The sequence below is a fragment of the Macrosteles quadrilineatus genome, unplaced genomic scaffold (assembly GCF_028750875.1).
Source record: "Macrosteles quadrilineatus isolate MER2022 unplaced genomic scaffold, UCM_ALF_1.0 Scaffold_3__2_contigs__length_128488019, whole genome shotgun sequence".
Taxonomy (NCBI): Eukaryota; Metazoa; Arthropoda; class Insecta; order Hemiptera; family Cicadellidae; genus Macrosteles; species Macrosteles quadrilineatus.
In genome coordinates, this window is record NW_026542596.1 from 23,919,119 (window position 1) to 23,938,297 (window position 19,179).

The 19,179-nt window shown below is 32.0% G+C and overlaps 2 protein-coding genes across 2 annotated transcripts in view; both read right to left on the reverse strand.

The window, feature by feature from the left end:
* The window catches only part of LOC128990836 (synaptotagmin-5), a 233,353-nt gene that overhangs the window by 191,602 nt on the left and 22,572 nt on the right, over positions 1-19,179 (reverse strand). The gene's annotated exons all lie outside the window — the stretch shown is intronic.
* LOC128989048 (uncharacterized) lies at positions 13,938-14,759 on the reverse strand. The gene has a single exon (XM_054410904.1). The coding sequence runs from the start codon at positions 14,757-14,759 to the stop codon at positions 13,938-13,940; it is 822 nt and encodes a 273-aa protein (XP_054266879.1).

A 19,179-nucleotide genomic window follows, 5' to 3' on the forward strand; every position in this document is an offset into this window, starting at 1 on the left:
AATTTTAATTCCTTATGTTATAGAACTGATCACTGAAATGTTACAATGGTATTTTTACACAAATGTTCCAAAGATAGTCCCAATCTTTCTATCTTTTATCACATTCAGTTTTTACATGAATGATACGAGATATATTACATTAAATCTACTTGGTTTGTTTATCTTTAAGAACTAACTTAATTTTACCCTTATGATGAACTGATATTTGACAAAATATTTGAAGCAATCAAAAGAGGCCGCGTGCAATAATTGTGCCAAAGGAGGTTTAGTAAAAATTGGGAGTCAAGCTATAACAGTAATAGAAGTGGAGTAACGCAAAATGGCTACTTTAAAGCAGAGTAGAAAGCTATAACTTCATAGTCCTAATAATGGTTCCAAATAATTTATTAAGTAAATTTGCAACAAATTTAAGCCAACCCAATGCTACTTAAAGCACGTTCACGAGGAAATCAGAAGCGTGAGACCAAAGTGGCAATAAGTCTCCAACAGTACGTTCTATGTGAATTATAAAAGCTGTTCAATATGTGGGTTACCTTGGTAACCCAAGCACATGTCACTGAGAGCGAAGAAACTTAACTAAAACTTTGATACCCGTTTTTACCTATCAATTTCAAGACCTTGATTCATACCTTATGTTGAGAAAATTCTTTTGTTTAGGTAGGAGATGAAACGTGTAGAAAATAATTATAATTACATTGACTAACAGATAGAAAGATTGTGATTTTTAAGTGCAAGAATGGGGTTTATAAGGCTACACATGCAAGTGTTTTGTTATGGAGATGAATTATTTTCTGTGACACACAAGGTGCTTGATAAAGGCAGCGAGCAAACTAAATGTTATAAAGAGTAATGACCATGATTACTTTGGACAGGCATCGTTAGTCTATGTACACGTGTGTAAAGTAATGGGAAACGCTCTCAATGAAATAACGAAGCTAACTTTATTTACGTCATTATGTGTTTCATTCAAATAAACCTTTTGTTGATTAATTATAATTTTTTTTTGCAATGTAAACTCATAAATTCACAACAGTCAAGATCAAACTAGCTATACTTAAAATAATTTATTATGATATTCCTTATAATAAGGACATTTAATCGGAAAAGAAGAAATGATTTATACATGTTAGTGAAATAAATGTTTATGAACAAATTATAATGCAAATGCCAGGATAAATTCCAATTTACAAATCCAATTTCAATCATTGTTGACATCTTCAAGTTGCCCTGAGCTCCACAGGATACGGTTTGTTGATGGGACAACTTAATTGAAATGTACCATGCTGAAGTCTGAAAGTTATTTCACAGTAACGTTTTCCCACGTAAATATGGATTAAAGGAGACATTATGTCAGATAATGACATAAACACTTTTAGGTAATTCCTAAACATTTTTGTTAAACCATAATTGCATCATTGATATAGTTTAAATACGGAAAGCTTATACAGGCTGTCCTTGAACTCTCTACTGGCCTTTTAATGCATCACTCCTGACCAAAGACAAGGTATAACATTTTGTTATAAAATTTAAAAACTCAAAATTTTGACATCTCAATTTAGATTGGCATGCTATCACCGCAGTTCTATAATTATTTTATTGGAGCGTAAACCCACTTAGATGGTTTAAAATACCTGAAGATTTATTATATTTATAAATACTAGTGTACCTGTTGCTCGAATTCGAGCAATTGCGAAGCATTATAGGAGTTTTTTAAAACGAATAACGGTCATAATTTCCGATGACTTTATAAAAGTCGACTCGAAGGTTATGGAAATACTCACGATGTAGGCATACACAACAGTTAAATATAAACACAATTTTTTGTAAATATCTTGTATTTTTTCCAAAGCTGATCTAGTTTTTTTAGAGTTTTCGACAAATGTTTCCCACTCATAGATTAGGTTCTCTATAATAATTATTATAAATTAAGAAAAAAACATTATTTCTATTTCTTCTACTTGGTTGTGTTCTATGACTTTCTTATGTTACCATTGTTTGCAAATCAGCTCTTTCAATGATTGCTCAAGAAATTTAGCACAGTGTTAATTCAGTTTTATTTTTATGAGGCCTATATCAAATTGTCCAGGATTTCTCGCTTTTTCCATTGTAATAATTACACCAACCCAAGTATCGTCTACAGATGCAATACGCCAATGAATATCATCTACGTGCAACACGCCTACGTACAATCTCCAAGAAGTAGTAAAAAAGGCAGAAACCAACCCATACAATAGACATAAGTTAACTTTATAAGAAATAATTTTAAGAGTTACTGTGATATTAGGATTTTCCACTGATTTGGCAGTAGAACATTATATTGCCAAACATGACACGATGCAGAAGAAAATCAATTTTAAAATCAGAAAAAAACCATTGCAAACACTTAATTTTGACAAATTCAGTTAATCACAATTTAAATATTAACAGCGGTTTCATTAAAAAGTAGTCTCAAAAAGTTGATAAAATGTACATATAGGACATAGGAAGGGATTATCTTGCCTTAATCGCCAAAGATTAGTAGAATAAAAATGAAAAATACTCATTAACTATAGCAAACATTAGTTATATATGTTTTTAGACAACGAAATAATAATTTCAGTTCCGTAAAAGTGGTCGACAAGGCATTTATACACAGTGTATAATTCTCGTTGAAGAAGTTTGTCAATTTAGTAGTTGTAATAGAATGTTCACCGAGCGCTGCGAAAGTTGTCTCACTTTTGTCACATCCAGATCTTACAAAGTTGTTGAACGACATATTGAAGTTAAGCAACCTTATTTATTCCCCCGTGCGATGTTTACATTTGGGCTATTCATTGTAAAATGCTGTAAAAATCAATACAAATATATATTTACTTGCGTTAGTATAATTAAGTATAAGAATAAAATGCTTACATGGAAATAACATATACCTAAAAAAAAATGTTATATGACATTAAAACCACCAAATAATTGACAACCCCAAAATTTACATCGCCATTGTGGGTTAATGCACTAGTGAAACGTTGATATTTCTCTAACTCTGAATGGTGTATAGTTACTCAAGTGTGAGCTTTTAAAGGGGTTGGAATTTAACTAATTATTGTTTCGTATGTTCCAGATGTAATTACAAATTTATTAGTGTTAATCCTGAAATATACAAATTTGTAGATATTTCTACTACTTTTTATGTAAGGAGGAAATAATATTGAGAGGAAAACCTCTACAACAATTTTAGCTAGTAAAACGTATTAAACGCTAAAGAGAATTATAAAAAGGATTAAGTAATCTGTGACAAATGTAGAATATACTTTATTGATAAACACAATACATTTAATTAGTAATATTTAACAAAAACAGAATAAGGCTAAGTGAATATTTTATATTTCCATCCCTGAACTCGATTTTATAAATGTGCCCAGCATAATTAGCCTAATATTAAAGTAGTTTATACTACATTCATTGCATAAATTTATTGAAATTGCGTTCCAACGCGGATTAATTTTGAACCTTGTGTGAATACAAATATGTCAACATATGGCAACACTCTATGCAATCCTGGCAAATGAAATGATTCTTTAGCCCAGTAAATTAATGGCAGGCCAGGTTTATGTCATTATATTCTTATAGCTTATATTTAAGAGCTCCAAAATTGAAAATAGCTTACTTAAAATGTACTTTTTTATCAAATCAAGCCATTTACTTATGTATTCCGAGTAATCGTTTCACTGACTGATTTTGGTAGTTTTCCATCTACATAGACAATACAGGGGTTTTGTTTGGCTCGTGGCTGCATTAAAAAATAATTGGTAAATATTAACTTTGTGGGATATTATTTCAATTTAGTTCTCTTGCCGTGACGAGAATTATACTCATATTATGTTTCTATTACGCTTGAGACTAAAACAGGGAATTTGTTAGAGATAACTAAAATAGAACACACTTGTTCAAATGGACGTCCGATGACAGTTGTAAATTACTCAAGCATTATTTATGTAACTAAAACATATCATACTTAAAGTCCATCAAAGTCCAAAAACTGTATTTAATATTTTAGAAATGTTAGAAAGTATCGTTTCAAACAAGGTTAAGTGATGGAAGATGCTTACGAAAGAGAATATAAGGCATCATTCCGGACAGACTACTGAAACTTGTGAAGGCTGTCATATAGGATTGACATAGGGGTTCGAAGAAAAATAACAAAGGATCTCAGACAAACTTGTCGAGAGATCATGGTAGTGGAAGCTTTGAACGATCTCTTATGTATTGTGTATATACTCAAACTCTTGATAAGTGGCCTTACGATAAAGAACGTTTGAATCCTAGCTACCCCAGACATTGTTTGTTTATTCATAAGGCATAACAATTAGGAGGTTTCTACAAATGTTATGTATAATTTCGTTTAATTACTTTTAAACTTAAATTTACCTTAATTTTCAGGAACATTTTTATGTAATGCTTCTAGACTTTTATTATTGTATTTTATTTTTGAAACAAATTGTTATTTTGTTTGTATATTATTGTGGAAAAATCTGATTTGATATGATTTGATTTGTATCAGTTGGATTATATAAAACTACTTAATGCACCTTACTTTTATTTTATTACTAGCTGTACCCGCGGGCTTTGCCCCGTTTTACTTCATAAGTGAGCTTGTTCGCATGGCTCAATCACGTCCTGGTTGAAGTTCGTTCGCTAAGCTCACTCACCTTTAGGTTGGAGCTCGTTCACTGCGCTCACTTGCCTTCAGGTTAGCTCGTTCGCTACGCTTACTCGCCTCCAGGTTGAAGTTCGTTCGCTACGCTCACTCACCTTTTGGTTGCAAATTAGCTGTTGTCATAAATTTCAAAAAATAATAGTGCTGCACCCTGTTGGAAATCCTTTTAACTTTAATGCTATTGCACATCATAGACCAGAACCAACTTGTTTAATTGAAACAGCTGTTAAGATTCATTAATTCCATTTAAATATGAGTACTCATAAGGTTAACACGGGAAACTCCAGAGCCACTGGGGTGGAGCCCGAGAGTCCGATCAGAATAAAAACAACTTAGTTTTCCTATTTAATGCCTAAAGAATCAGTGTACCAAATTTTAGCCTCCTAGGTAAATGGGAAGTGGGAGAATTAGTGATGAGTGAGTGAGTGAGTGAGTGAGTCAGTCAGTCAGTGAGGGCTTTGCCTTTTATATATATAGAATATATTTAGATTATTGGATAATCCATTCGTTTTAATAGGTGTAGTGAATAATAGGATACAGAAGGAGTAATATAAAGATTTCTTTCCCTTATTCATTCTCATACAGAAATAAGTATCCAAACATTAGAGTTCAAAATCACCCTTTAAGTTACAGCTGGAATTACTTGTCAGGTAATTTAAAAAATTTTACCTTATTTCCTATTCAGTGGTTTTTCAGGACTTTGTCATTGACTGACAATCACTTGTTTTATAAACTTTTTCTTCGTTATATTAAAAATAATACATACAACGCTATTTACAAATCTCACTTGCCCCAAGACTAGGACAATAATTTTAGTAGAGTCGATCCTATTGAGTTTACCAGCTCAAATCCGGACCCCTGAGTTCTGTTTTACATGCCAAATTGACCAGCTACATAAAAATATCTGTGATTACAAATGACAAGAAAATAACATGAAATGTTAGAAAACATTTGCCATCAAATTAATGATACAAATGCCTTGCACCAATACTTTAATACTTTTAATACTTTTCAATGAAATGGCGACCATACAAAGTAGGTATTTTAAGCCAAGTATTAATGGAAGCCGATACAGCTAATGGCAACCATAGATCAATGATGGCAACTAAGGGACCTACAGTTTATAGTGGAATCCAAACCACATTATATATAGTATGGATATATATATAATAGTCTATGGATATCAAAAGAAATTTTTAAGATGAAAATATAATATAACTATGATTAGATAAATTAAGAATGAATGTAGTAGTTAGTACCTATTAAAACTTCCAAAGCCTTAAAATACATAGTATGAATGAAGGGTCGTAAAACCAAATAAGCATTTACTAGTAATTATTGATTTCATAAAATAGAGCCTTTTTTTATATTTTAAATACAGATCAGCTTATATTAAATGTTTTATTAACTGTGATTATATTGGTGAGGGATCAAAATCAATAAATGCTTTTATTTCCGTCACAATATGACCATCAGTATTTTGATAAAATATTGATTTGCAATTTGATCCAATATGTATGAAACTGACAATCGATCGTTTGACTAGTTCCACGTGTTAAGTCCACGTGTAGGAGATTGGAAATCAGATATACTGTGTTCAAAGGGGAGACAACGAGAGAACGCCCTCAGCAAACAGGATGATTGGAATCACAAGATTTTGTTATCGAACCTGGACGATATTCACTTTTACGAAAATACAAATTTCAATTCCTTTTACGAACCTTTAGAAAGACTTTTCTTTTAGTAGACCAACCAACTTTTTATATCACTCGGTACAAATAATACGTAAAAACAAAGAAAATGAAAGACACCATTAAGATGTCAAGTTTATAAGTAAAATTGGTTTAGGGAAACGGATTTTATTTATTGTATATCTGTGTTGTTTCATCATCTTTCTTAAATTCCATAGTTTAATGAAAAGCAATTCAAATTCATAAAAGTTGTTTATTTATTGCTACAGAAAACCCAAGTACTCATAGGTTATACTAGCATACGTTTTATATTTAAAACAATAACGTTCTGAAAAAATGTTATAACATTTTATTTCTATAGCGTTGTTGTATCATTGTCGCCCATGATTAAAAACGCACATCAAATACTTTGCCCTTGTCAAAAGTTAAACTGAAATAAATAAAATCAAAACTTCCAACTAAATTCAAGTTGTGTAACGTTAAGACTACAAACGTTCACCTTCAGTAACAAGCACCTAGCAGGTTAATCTCTGATTGGTTCGTTAACCTTGGTTTACTCTCTGGTTATCTTTATTGGATAGAACTAACACTAAATACAAATGACTTAAGATTGTAAAAAATACAGATTTTTATATTGAGTTCCCTTTTTAGAAAGCTATGTGGCTTGAGATTTTTCATAATGTCTTTATTTGATCACTGTTGTTAAAAAATCTATATCTGTTTCCTTAAGTGGCTAAATACTTGTGGTTTTAAATAACTGCAGAGGAAAAATGTTAGAGATCAAAGTCATCTTTCTCGCAATACATGGTCATGTTTTTGTGTTACCTTAATCTGGTTACGAACAATGGGACAAACATTTAATGATAACTAAGCAGTTTTAATATAGAATGTAAAAAATAAGAATAAGAATAAGAATACCGTTATTGTCATGAAATACAATGGTACAATAGACAACGCGATATTAAAATAATATAACGCTGCCCCTGATTGTTGGGCTCTTAACTAAACTCATATTCAAAAGCACACTGAAGATTCAGGTTGGAATGTTTTCAAGATATGTGATATTGAGCAGGAATGCTAATTAATGCATTACATGTATGTTATGTAACAAAATTCACAAGAAATCAATTAGTACATTTTAATATCCAAAACAATTCGCCTTTACTTTTTATTCCAGTTAAATAGGCCGATATTGTACAACACATGCAAATTATTACTTAGTGTAGAAACAGTTTAGAATGTTGACAAATTTTAATGTATACTGCAACAAGGAAGTTAATTTAAATTATAACCTAGTGGCCTATTAAATTTACAATAGCCACAAGTTTGTTACGACAACAAAGTAAGCAAGACTCTAATTTTAGTTTCAAATGAAGTCTATCTACTTTATACTTTTAATTAAAAGTTGACTAATCACTTTGCAAGTTTACCACCTAGTGCACCGGCTGAAACGTAGCTTAATTTAATCTTCACTATTAAATATATTATTTCTACATATTTTTAAAAGAAATAGTTTTGATCAAAATGTTGAAGATTCATTAATGATTTACAGCACTAAGCCAGGAACTAATTATGAGAAACTTACACTAGATAATTTAATAAAATATATTATTTTAATATGTCGGTATATTACAACGAATTTCCACAAAGTGTATTTGAATTTTTTAGATAGGTAGCAACTATTTTCAGAAATCTCTCAATTTAGCTAGGACAATTAACTATTTTCGAATAGTTTTGACAATACAAATACATTTTGATACATATCGGTTGTATTAGGGGGAAAACAAAGCCCATATCTTTGCAAAAAAACCCAAATATTTAGTTTGGTATTAATTAAATAAGAATTCTTCTTTACGGAAATATTTTTCACCACGAATGACAATGCATGTTCTAAAAGGTATATCTTTACTATTTATAGCCATAGGCCCTAATTGAATTTTCATTGTACAGCAATCTTATCAAAATCTTTAACTCAATGTGAGTAAAAATAACACTTTTTAAAGTGTATAACATAACACTTTCAATGTAAGAGCAGGGTAATAAATAATTGGAATAGCCTATTAAATCAGCACAGCTCGTAAATGTGAGGCTTGACACCCGATGCTTCAATGTCTGAACAGTTCGTTAACCTCAGCAACCTTCAGTGATCAAACTAACACATTTAATGAAGGTACAGAGCCTGAACTGAAACGGCCAATCGGATACGGTTTTGTTAGTGTATTATGTCTCTTATCATTGCTACATACTTGTAGATGTAAAAAAGGTGACTACGAATTTAAGAAGTTACAACAATTACACAACTAACATAGATCTTAACAGATACTAGATATGCTACTAGTTCGGCCGCTTAGAAAGCGACCTCCTCCAGCATTGGTTTAGCATTAGCGCGCAGGTCGTTTTCTAAGCGGCCGAACTATATTATGATTATGGGTACAACTCTTTCGAAAGTTAAATAACATTTATTATCAATCGTGTTTGAGTCAACAGAAAATCATAAGGCTATTCGTGTAGTTATAACTTATGGCTCCGTACTTATGACTGGGACGGGTGGCGTCGTCTGTAATCCAGCTACTAGGAGTTTACGAATTGTGGGTATTCATAGGCATGCACTGTGTATGCGATACTCCCTGGTGTGGATTAACGTTCGCACGAGAGAGTACTACGACTATCCGCAGTACTATCCTGATAAATAGACCAATTCGTATATACCAAGGCAAAAATGTGGTTCGGATTCCACTATAAACTGTAGGTCCCTTAGTTGCCATTAGCTGTATGGGCTATTAATTAACATTCTAAGGAATGTCGGCCTTAGTCACTAACAAGACTACAAGATCGCGCCACTCATCCTACTGTGACGGGTAGTCACCACAAATTATTTTCTAAATTTTGGGATTATATTTCAAAAGTAAAAGACCTGGTAAATGGATTTCACAATGCATATACCAGTGTCAGAACATTGGCATTTAGTAGACAAAATTCTTGATGACACGTATCTTGCTCAATCGACCGACCCACAAAAACCGTAGACTTAGCAATTGTACTTTGGAGAGACTGAGGTTGGAGTTGACCGAAAGGAAGACACTTGGCCCCAGTCAATTCACGGGGACATATCGCCGGTCGCCGGGTTTTTGGTAAGGCGATTACTTTATTAATATTTCAACTTTATAATTTTTGTGATTGTCCAGGCTAACTTAACTTTTTAAAGTCAGTGATTGATTGATGTTAATTATAATCATTTTTATAATAATTGATTTCATTTATAATTTGTGTGAATAAATATAGTTACTATTAAATTCCTGTTTGAATATAATAACGTGTCAAAAAGAATTATAATTATTAGAGCTTTATATAAATTTCATTTGCTTAGGCCTACTTAAATAAAAGGAGCCTGTAATTATTTTATCATCCATTTTTATTATTGTCTTTATTATTATCTTTATCATATTGTCCATCCACTTTATTTGAATAATGATTAAACATTCTTTTACCTCTCACTAAAGTATTCTTATTATTTAAATCGATCCCAGTTACGCCCCCGGTCACGATTCCAATCGTGGCACTACACTTATCTCTATTCATACTTGGCTTAAAATACCTGCTTTGTATGGTCGCCATTTCATAAGAAAGTATTAAAATAAAGTTATCTTGTGCTCCTTGCAGTAAGCCCAAAAACGAGAGTAACACTTCTTCTGGGCGTCTCCCTAACCTTTGTATATACAAATTTAATACTTTATACACAATCTTTAAATACAAAATATGACCTAGTTCAAAGTCTGAGGTTATGTTGAACAAACGATATGGAATCTTTTTATGAAAAAAATGTTGACGGCTTAACTTTATCTGAATTTATTTCTCAGTTAGCTATAAATCAGTAGCTAATATATCAGAAGTAAGTGAATTTAGAACTAATGAAGTGGTCTCTAAGTATGATAAGTTGGAATTCTAATTGAATTTCAGTTGGTTTTCCGTTTAAATATACTCAGTAAATAATCGTTGAGCTCTAAACTTGTAAGCTAATTAATTTAAATTTCTTTCATAAAAAAGGTAGTATAAAACACGCTAGTCGAGTGAATTTATCTTCTCTTTGGGAACATCCCATTATTGGTGTCGTTTCCTTGACATCAAGCAACAAAACAAATAAATCGGATCTAATATGTTAATCTGGAACGTATTTAATGTGGAAAAGGCTAATATAATCAGCGTAGGTATTATAGGTTGTTATATAGTATACTCGAACGCTAGTATTGGAATATTCTGATTTATTATTATATTCACGATTATTATAAGAACAAATCACATAGAAAACTGAAGATTATTTGAAAATATATATTATTGCATTGAATATTAAATTATATTTCAATAGAGCTTGTAAATAAAACCAATAGATTTCACTTCTATAACATCTATATCTATATATCTATATATATATACTTATTTAATACGCAAGCAGGTTTTTGTGACAATTACTCCTCCAAAACTACTGAACCGATTGACATGTTTTTGGTGTCATTGGAAAGAGCGTAACGTGAAGTTGTGCAGGCAACTTTCTTTTTAGGGAAATAACTAGAAAGTGAGGCCCAAGAACTCTTTAAAGTTTCGTATTTCTCCATAAGATTAACATGGGATACACACATTGTCATGAAACTCCAGCTGTTGTCAGAAATTAAAAGTGAGAAGAAGAACATAAACAGTCAATGTGTAAAAAGCTAGCAGAGATAACTTTTTACACAAAGATATGGTGTACAGGGATATCCATCTTCACAAATAAATGATTTGATTTGTATCTTTTGTTCAATTATATTACAATAAGCTGTTTTACATTTTGAGCATTTTAGGAACATAATATGTCCCTACCTGCCACTAGTTAAATATTATTCCTTAAGTTTAGGTTATTTACATGTATATTCATCCCCTAAATCTATATTCATAAAGGAGAAAAACAAGAAGTCTTAGAGTAATCTTACAAACCGCGATCATCAATTTGCTTAATTATGTTGTTTGAATCAAGCTTCCACGTGGATTTGTTTAGCTTAACCACAACGTGGTAACAAGCTAATGGATTACTGAACAAGTAACCGATGCATTAACTATAGTGGAACTTGAACATCTTTCCAACTTTGAATGGTTTATAGTTACTCGTTGAACTTTTTATGGTTATTCAATAAACATCTTTCAAGTTATTCACAGATTCATGTATACAAACTTAAATAAGGTAATTCATATATTTTTTAATTATTTCAAAAAACTTAAATACAGGTATTTTAGCTATTACCATGTGACGAAATGTTTTAGGTTGGTATTAAAGTGAAGGTGTTCTTAAGGTATCAAAATTTGTTCAACTGGAAGACGCATTAAAATTACTAATACAACACTCAAGATGTACAGTATAGTCACTATGAATTTACATATAGGTACTCTTATTCATTAGTATAACATGTGTATTTATTATAAGGAAATCAATTACTTTTGCTTATAAATTCATGTAAACAAATGAGTTTGGATTGCCAAGATTCATTATTTATATTTATTTTAGGACTTCAAGCATACGTTGACATAAGATTAACTTTCGTTACATGTACCTACAAACCAATTAAATGTTGCTAAACATAATAATAAATAAGCTTAAAACAAGAAAATAAATAAAACATAACAATGATGATTATGCTCTGAAAGATGTAAATTTATTATTCACAATCTTTAGTTGGTAATTATTACATAAAGTTATTAAATTTTCAAAATTAAAATTCAAAGTAATGTAACCTTACAACAGCTAGGTAAATACCGGCACAGCTCTTTTATGCCGAGCGGTTCTTTCGTTCCTTACCACTTCATCAGAGCTACTCCTGGTAATAAAGAGGCTTTGTATAGAGGGCTCAGTTTGCATACATTTACATGAAATGCGGGACAATGTAGATGGTTTGCAGCAAAGCTATGTAAAGTACATTAATGTTCGCTCTTGGTCCATTAAACAATCCATTTTGTTGTTTGAGTTGCAGCACTTATTACATAAAGTTGAAGTGCTGTTACTCTCCTATCTAATAGTTTTCAAGCTGAAAAGTTGAAATTTGTTAGTATGGTATACATATTTCATGTGTACCATTTCAAATGAATACGCAACGGTGTTTTTGTGTGCTAATATGTGGACTTTCTTTTAAGATATTTTTTAACTGTTTTATCGAGTTTAATATTTGTTTACTTAAGGTGTGTTGATCAAAACACAGCATTACCTAGTTTTGTTCCGTTGCAAGTGATAGTCATGCCGTTTTATAATTCAACATTTAGGCTAAGTAGAACGGTAGAACCAAAATATTTATAAAAAGGTTTAGTATAACATTTTTATAAGTAAGTTTTGGTATTGATCACGTATGTTTACTTGAAAGTTCTCTTCTTTTAACGTTCATTAATGTAGCGAGTATAATGATAGTTTATAGGATGAAGAAGTATTAGTCCACTCAAACATAAACGGAATAACACCTGCCAGATTAAGATACGCATACATTAAATATGACGGGAAGTATATTCCCTTTATTTGGCATTCCGTCCAAGAGGTGGACTGAATGAACTCTGGATTTAATATATTAATTATTTTTATTTTTTAAATTTCAGTTTCCAAATAACCCAAGTTTGTTTGGAATACCACGCGGCTCGCAGTCATTGTTGAGACATATTTGGCTGGCAACGAACGAAACACTTCATTAAGGAAAGTAAATTATATTTAAATTTCGATTACATGTTTTTCTGAATTAGTTAAAGTAATCAAAAGTTGAGCTTTTAGCGAATTTCCCTATAGGGAAGTAGCTATTACCGTAGGTGGCACGGTAAGACCTAGACCCGGGACCAATTTACTTTTTCATTTTGATGTCCCCAGAGCCCAAAAACACCATTCGTTAAAATTTTTATATATGTATATATATATAAGTCCGTGAACGCGATAACTTGAGTAATTTTTGTCCGATTTTGATGAAATTTGGTTTAAAGGTGTAAAGGGGGATAAACTTGAATGAGTTTGCGAACCAGCACGATCGGACCATGGGAACGGGGCTTTACGGGGGGTTTTATGGGGTAAAAATTGGTTTTTCTCACTTTTGACCCTCAAAACACAAAACTTCCCGATTTCTCTTTAGACCTTTTTAAAGAGCTTAAAAAAACAAATTTAGTATACAAAAGTATTTTTGTTCGATTATTAGTAACGGAGAAAATTAAAAAAATTGTAAATTTAAAATTCCCATGTTATTTATTTATTTATTTATTTATTTCCCAACGGATTGCACCTTTTTACAAAATATGTGTATACAATTTAGATGGCATTTGCAATATTACTGACTAGAAAAGTAATAACAATGGTAATAACAAGTGATAATAAATAGTAATAGCAAGTAATAACAAATAGTGATAACAATAGTAATAACAAATAGTGATAACAATAGTAATAACAAAGTAATAACAAATATTAATAACAGAAGAATAAACTAAAAAGAGTATCAACAAAGAATATGAACAGCAAGTTTTAACGATGAGAAGACAAATGTGCAGATGTGCTGGAGTGTGGTTGCTCAAGTGATCAGGGAGACCTTCTTTTTGAACCGGAGGGGCTTCTCACCGAAGAAATCCAGTTGAGCAGCCGCCGTGCTACCAGCCTTGAGTAGACGGCTAATTCCGCTGTTGTAAGAGTAGTAGGCTGGGAGAAAGCGTCTGCTGAATATAGTCCTGGAGCGGGTGCCTCTGGGCGTGGTAATGTCGATACCACTCAGGATGTTGGGGCAATCGACAAACCCGTTAACCAGCTTGTAGAGCATGAATATGTCGGCATGATGACGTCGGAGTGACAAAGGCAGAAGATCGAAGGACTTCTCCACATCGTCAACCGGGGTAGTGCGGTAGGTAAAACCAAGTCTCGGTCCAAGCATCCGTATGAAGCGGGTTTGTATGCTCTCCAGTTGGCTGACGTGGTTCTTCTGGAAGGGAGACCAGATGATTGACCCATACTCCAGCAGCGGGCGTACCAGGGACTTGTAGAGCGTGATCAAGGTGAAGGGTGAGTTGAAATTCCTTGTTGATCTGAATATGAAACCAAGCAGGGAGCTAGCTTTGGTTGTAATGTGGGCAATGTGCTCGTGAGGGTTGAGCGAAGGGGTCATTGTCACTCCGAGATCTCGTACCCTGTCCACTCTCTTCAGTGTAGAACCATTGAGGACGTAGTCATATTGGACTGGGGCTGCACCACGTTTGTAGGAGATGACGACACATTTCAAGACGTTGAGCTCCATGAAGTTTTCCTTGCACCAGGCGTCGATGTTAGTGAGAGAAAGTTGGAGGCGCTCAAAGTCAGAAGCCAATGACACCGAGCTAAATACCTTAATATCATCGGCGAACATGAGAAATTTGAACATAAGAACATAACATAAGAACATAAGAAATTTTTTATATTCTTATGGGGAATATTGTCTAATGTTGTAGTTCGCTTGTTTATGGATATATTTTGATAAAACTTGGCAAATTTATTTATTTTGTACTAAGCTATCAATATTTTACTCAAAAACACACTTTATTAGTTTCCTTGTAACAGCAAACCTAGCTACTCGTTAAACCTAATGTTATTAAAATATATTTAACTGAAAATCAATTCAGACAAATGGAAATTCGCTTAGTCGGCAGGTTTGCTGTGGCGGGGGTATTTTGTATACAAATAGATTTTAAAATACAAATGGTTGCTTGCACCCTAATTACTTTAAATTTTAGATGTATTCATACTGTTTAATCGTGTCACTTTAAAGTTTTGACCATGAAATATAATTTAATAATACAAAAAGGTTTTACTAGTTGAGGATAAGTTGAGGTATTGCATATTATAATATATATTATAAACTGGGCCCAGCTGTTCCTGATAATTGGGCTTTAAATAAATGATCCTGACTAATGAAACCGCTGATCATAGTCAGTAACAAAGCTACACAGGTCATCACACACCATTCTACACTCATACTTCACTCATATTTGGGTTAAAATACGCACCTAGGTGGCGTCCCCATCTCAACGATTGATTGATTGATTATTCGAAATCAATATAATGACATCAATCAATAGAGAAGGGGAAACAAAAAGAAAATATATTTAGCGATTTATTATTTTGATTATTACTCATTACAAAACAATTTAAGTAGTGGTAAAATCTAATCTTTTCTAGGAACTGCAAGTTAAGTGATAATTTAAAAACTCACACTTACATTATAACAAATTCTTTAATTAACTAGGCTGATAAATTCAGATTGAGATTAGCTAAGTGTTCTATTCTGATAATAACATAGCAAGTATTCAAGATCCAATTACATTTAAACCGAACGTAAATCGCAGCCAGGAGAGGCGTTAAAGAACATTTGGCTTAGCAAGAGCAAGATAACACCGTGTAGAAGCACTGTTTCACTTACACTAATACCTCTGTTGGTACCACTGTATTTCACCCTTGGGGTTGCTTTATGTACATTGTACAACCCTTCGCCACATGGATGGGGACGCAAAGTAGAGTGTTTTAATCTAAATAAGATCAAAATACAGGGTGACAAAAAAGTCTGGAAACGGTTTAATATCTTTTTACCTAAATCCGTAAGAAAATTCAAACCTTTCACATCAACTTACATGTATAAAACCTACTTTTTCCTAGAATTATCATTTTTTTACCTCTACCAGGGGACAACCCACGAGGAGTAGGTACATAATCTTAAACGTAAGCATAGGTTGATATGCACATCATTTTAAAGGTCCGGTCAAGTGGAGTTCATTGCCGGAAACCGCGTCAAAAAAGGTTCATCCGTTACAAAATGGCGGCTGCCCAAAGTTCTTGTTGAATATACCTACACAGGCCTTACTATTGGTAAATACTCGTATTAAACATTGGCTTGAGAGCTGAAACTGTATTTTTAAGTCAACTAGCTCATAGACTAATATTATTCAATCTTCCAAACCAATTTAAACGGGTTTCAGATTTCCTGGCTAATGTTGAATATGAGTATTTACCAATACTAAGACCTCTGCAAGAACTTTGGACTGCCGCAGTTTTGTGACGGATGAACCTTTTTTGACGCGGTTTCCGGCAATTAACTCCACTTGACCAGACCTTTAAAATGACGTGCGTATCAACCTATGCTTACATTAAAGATTATGTACCTACTCCTCATGGGCCGTCGCCTGGTGAAGGTAAAAAAATGGTAATGCTTGCAAAAAGTAGTTTTCATACAAATAAGTTGATGTAAAAAGTTTGAATTTTCTAACGAATTAAGTTAAAAAGATATCAAGCCGTTTCCAGACTTTTTTGTCACCCTGTATAGTAAGATGCGTGTGATAGGTTTAGTAATTTTATATGAGTAACTGTTTTTAGCTAGGTTCATTTGCAAATTTTCTCATGATCGAGGATAGTTGGAGAAGTTACATTTGGCCATCAAATAATAACAGACTCCCCCTAGGATTGAGCTGGCAACCCTCTGATTAGCAGGCGTGCACTAAAACACTCAACAACAGAAATATTTTATTGTACTAATTATTTGGTTAAGTTAACATCGTTATGGTCAAGTATCAATTTAAAACTGCATTTTGTTATTTAACAATTAATTTATATCAATACATGAAATGGTGGTTAATCAACAGTAAGAAGCTACTGTTCCGATTTTAAACCTAATTTTAGTATATTGACAATCACAATAATAATATTTTATAATTTAATTTAAAAATTATTCGTTGATATAACGGTCAACGCAAACGAAGTTCGATTTGCATTTTAGACAATAGCTACTTGAGCAATATAATGTTAAAACCGTATCAGACGGATCAACAACAAAATAAAGGTATCATCATGAGGAAATCCCCCAAAGCTATGTATAACTTACTAAGATATTTGCTTTTGGTTTTTGATAATATCCACCATGATATATCCCAAGATAATACATCTATTTTTATGTTTGTATAGTATACTAATTTAGTGAGCTAAATCTAGCTTATTCGAAATTCCAGAAGATATACTTTTATCTCATTAATTTGAAAGATAACCTTTTCAAAAAAGATATTTACTACTTATGGCTGATAAAAAAACTATAATGTTACTCTTAAAATAAATTACCGTAAAAATATTTGTTATGTTAGTGTAACAGAGAGCAAAAGTGTGAATAAAAACCTTCTGCTATTGACAGCTATGTTGAGTCCCTTCATCTAAAGATTGATGTTGCACTTTATCTGGCGATCTTCAGGCCTCTTTGAGATGATATAGAACATCCTTACATAAACGTAAAAGCATGTAAAGTATATCTATCCGTCACTTTCTAAAGATTTATTCTCAGTTGTTATGTTTCGTTAGTATTTTACCAGCAAGTAATACAATTATTATGTTAACTGTATTTTTTTCTTATTTATGGTGATTGTGTATTCATCATTATTAGAGTATATTTAATATGAAACTAAATATTAAGTACTATTAGGTATTAGGCTGATATAAGGTTAAAACTTTAAAAGTAGTACATTTTTTTCTTATTGTTAACTAGGTAAAAAAAATTGTGTTAGTGTGTTGTACATGCCAACAAAATAGTATGGTTTCACATGCGAGGATAAATTTTATTAAGTTTAATTTTATAAAATATATCAACATGCCTACTATAGGTATGCTATTAAAATCATAGGTAACTAAGCCAGCCTAACTGGGGAGGGGGCACTTACTTATTGATGAGATTAAATTTAACTAGATGGATTAGGCAATTTGCAAACTAGAGATCGAAATAATGTAACTAACTAAGTAATAAACTTGGATTTTAAATAAAATTTTGTTGAGCAAAATTTTAACTGATGTTTTATCTGACTTTACCGACTTTTTATATGGAAACTTATGTTTTGTACGTAAGCATATATCTAAACCTTTTTTAAACTGACACAATTCCTCAAGGACTAATGAAATATAGACTGTAATTGCACAGTGCTAAAAAATACAGATAATTTAATTTTCTTGTCCAGTTTTCACCCTTGTGTGGATAATTACAATTAGATAGGGATGCTCTGTAATTTAGGCAGTACCCTTAACTCTTACATGTTATAAACAATGCTGCTGCAAATTCAAATAATTTTGTAGGAAAACCTTTTGTTGTACTTTTGTTCTTAAATGAATCACACTAACATTTTGCTGAAATAGATACATTTTAAGATTTACTTAAATATAAATAAATAATAGTATCCTATTCTGTTAAGAAAATGTTCCCTTGCAACAACATTTTAACATTGCAACAAAAAATATGTATAGTTCAGTATTTTTGTTAAAAGAAATCTGTTGACGTTACAAAAATGACTCTTAATTATTAATTTATTATAAAAGTACTACTGCCATAACTTATAATACCGTAAATGGATGTTCCACCAAGTATTAATCTAATAACTGACATATGCAACGTAGTTAGTGTGTCATGGCGTGGTTGGAACAAAATATGATCATGTAAATCAGGGCATTGTAATGTTACGTAATGTAGGCCTACGCAATTAATTATTGCACCCCTTTTCCGGCTTTAATAAAAAGGTTTTTAATTATTTTCATCCATTATTTGATGAATATATTGAGGGATTGAAAGCAATTGTTATTTTATAATATAAAGGTTGAAGAACAGAAAATTATACATATATTAGCCTAAATATAGGAGATGAGTTGTGAAGTTTTAAAATTAAATAACTCCTGTTTTACTCGTATACCATGCGGCGATAAATATTTTTGAGTAAATTATCTTAGTTAATGTTCATAACAACACAGGTATTTAAGAAATCCTAATAATACGA

What these genes read in the sequence shown, in the direction of transcription:
- LOC128989048 (XM_054410904.1), bottom strand. Translation starts at nt 14,759, where the DNA reads ATGTTCGCCGATGATATTAAGGTATTTAGCTCGGTGTCATTGGCTTCT.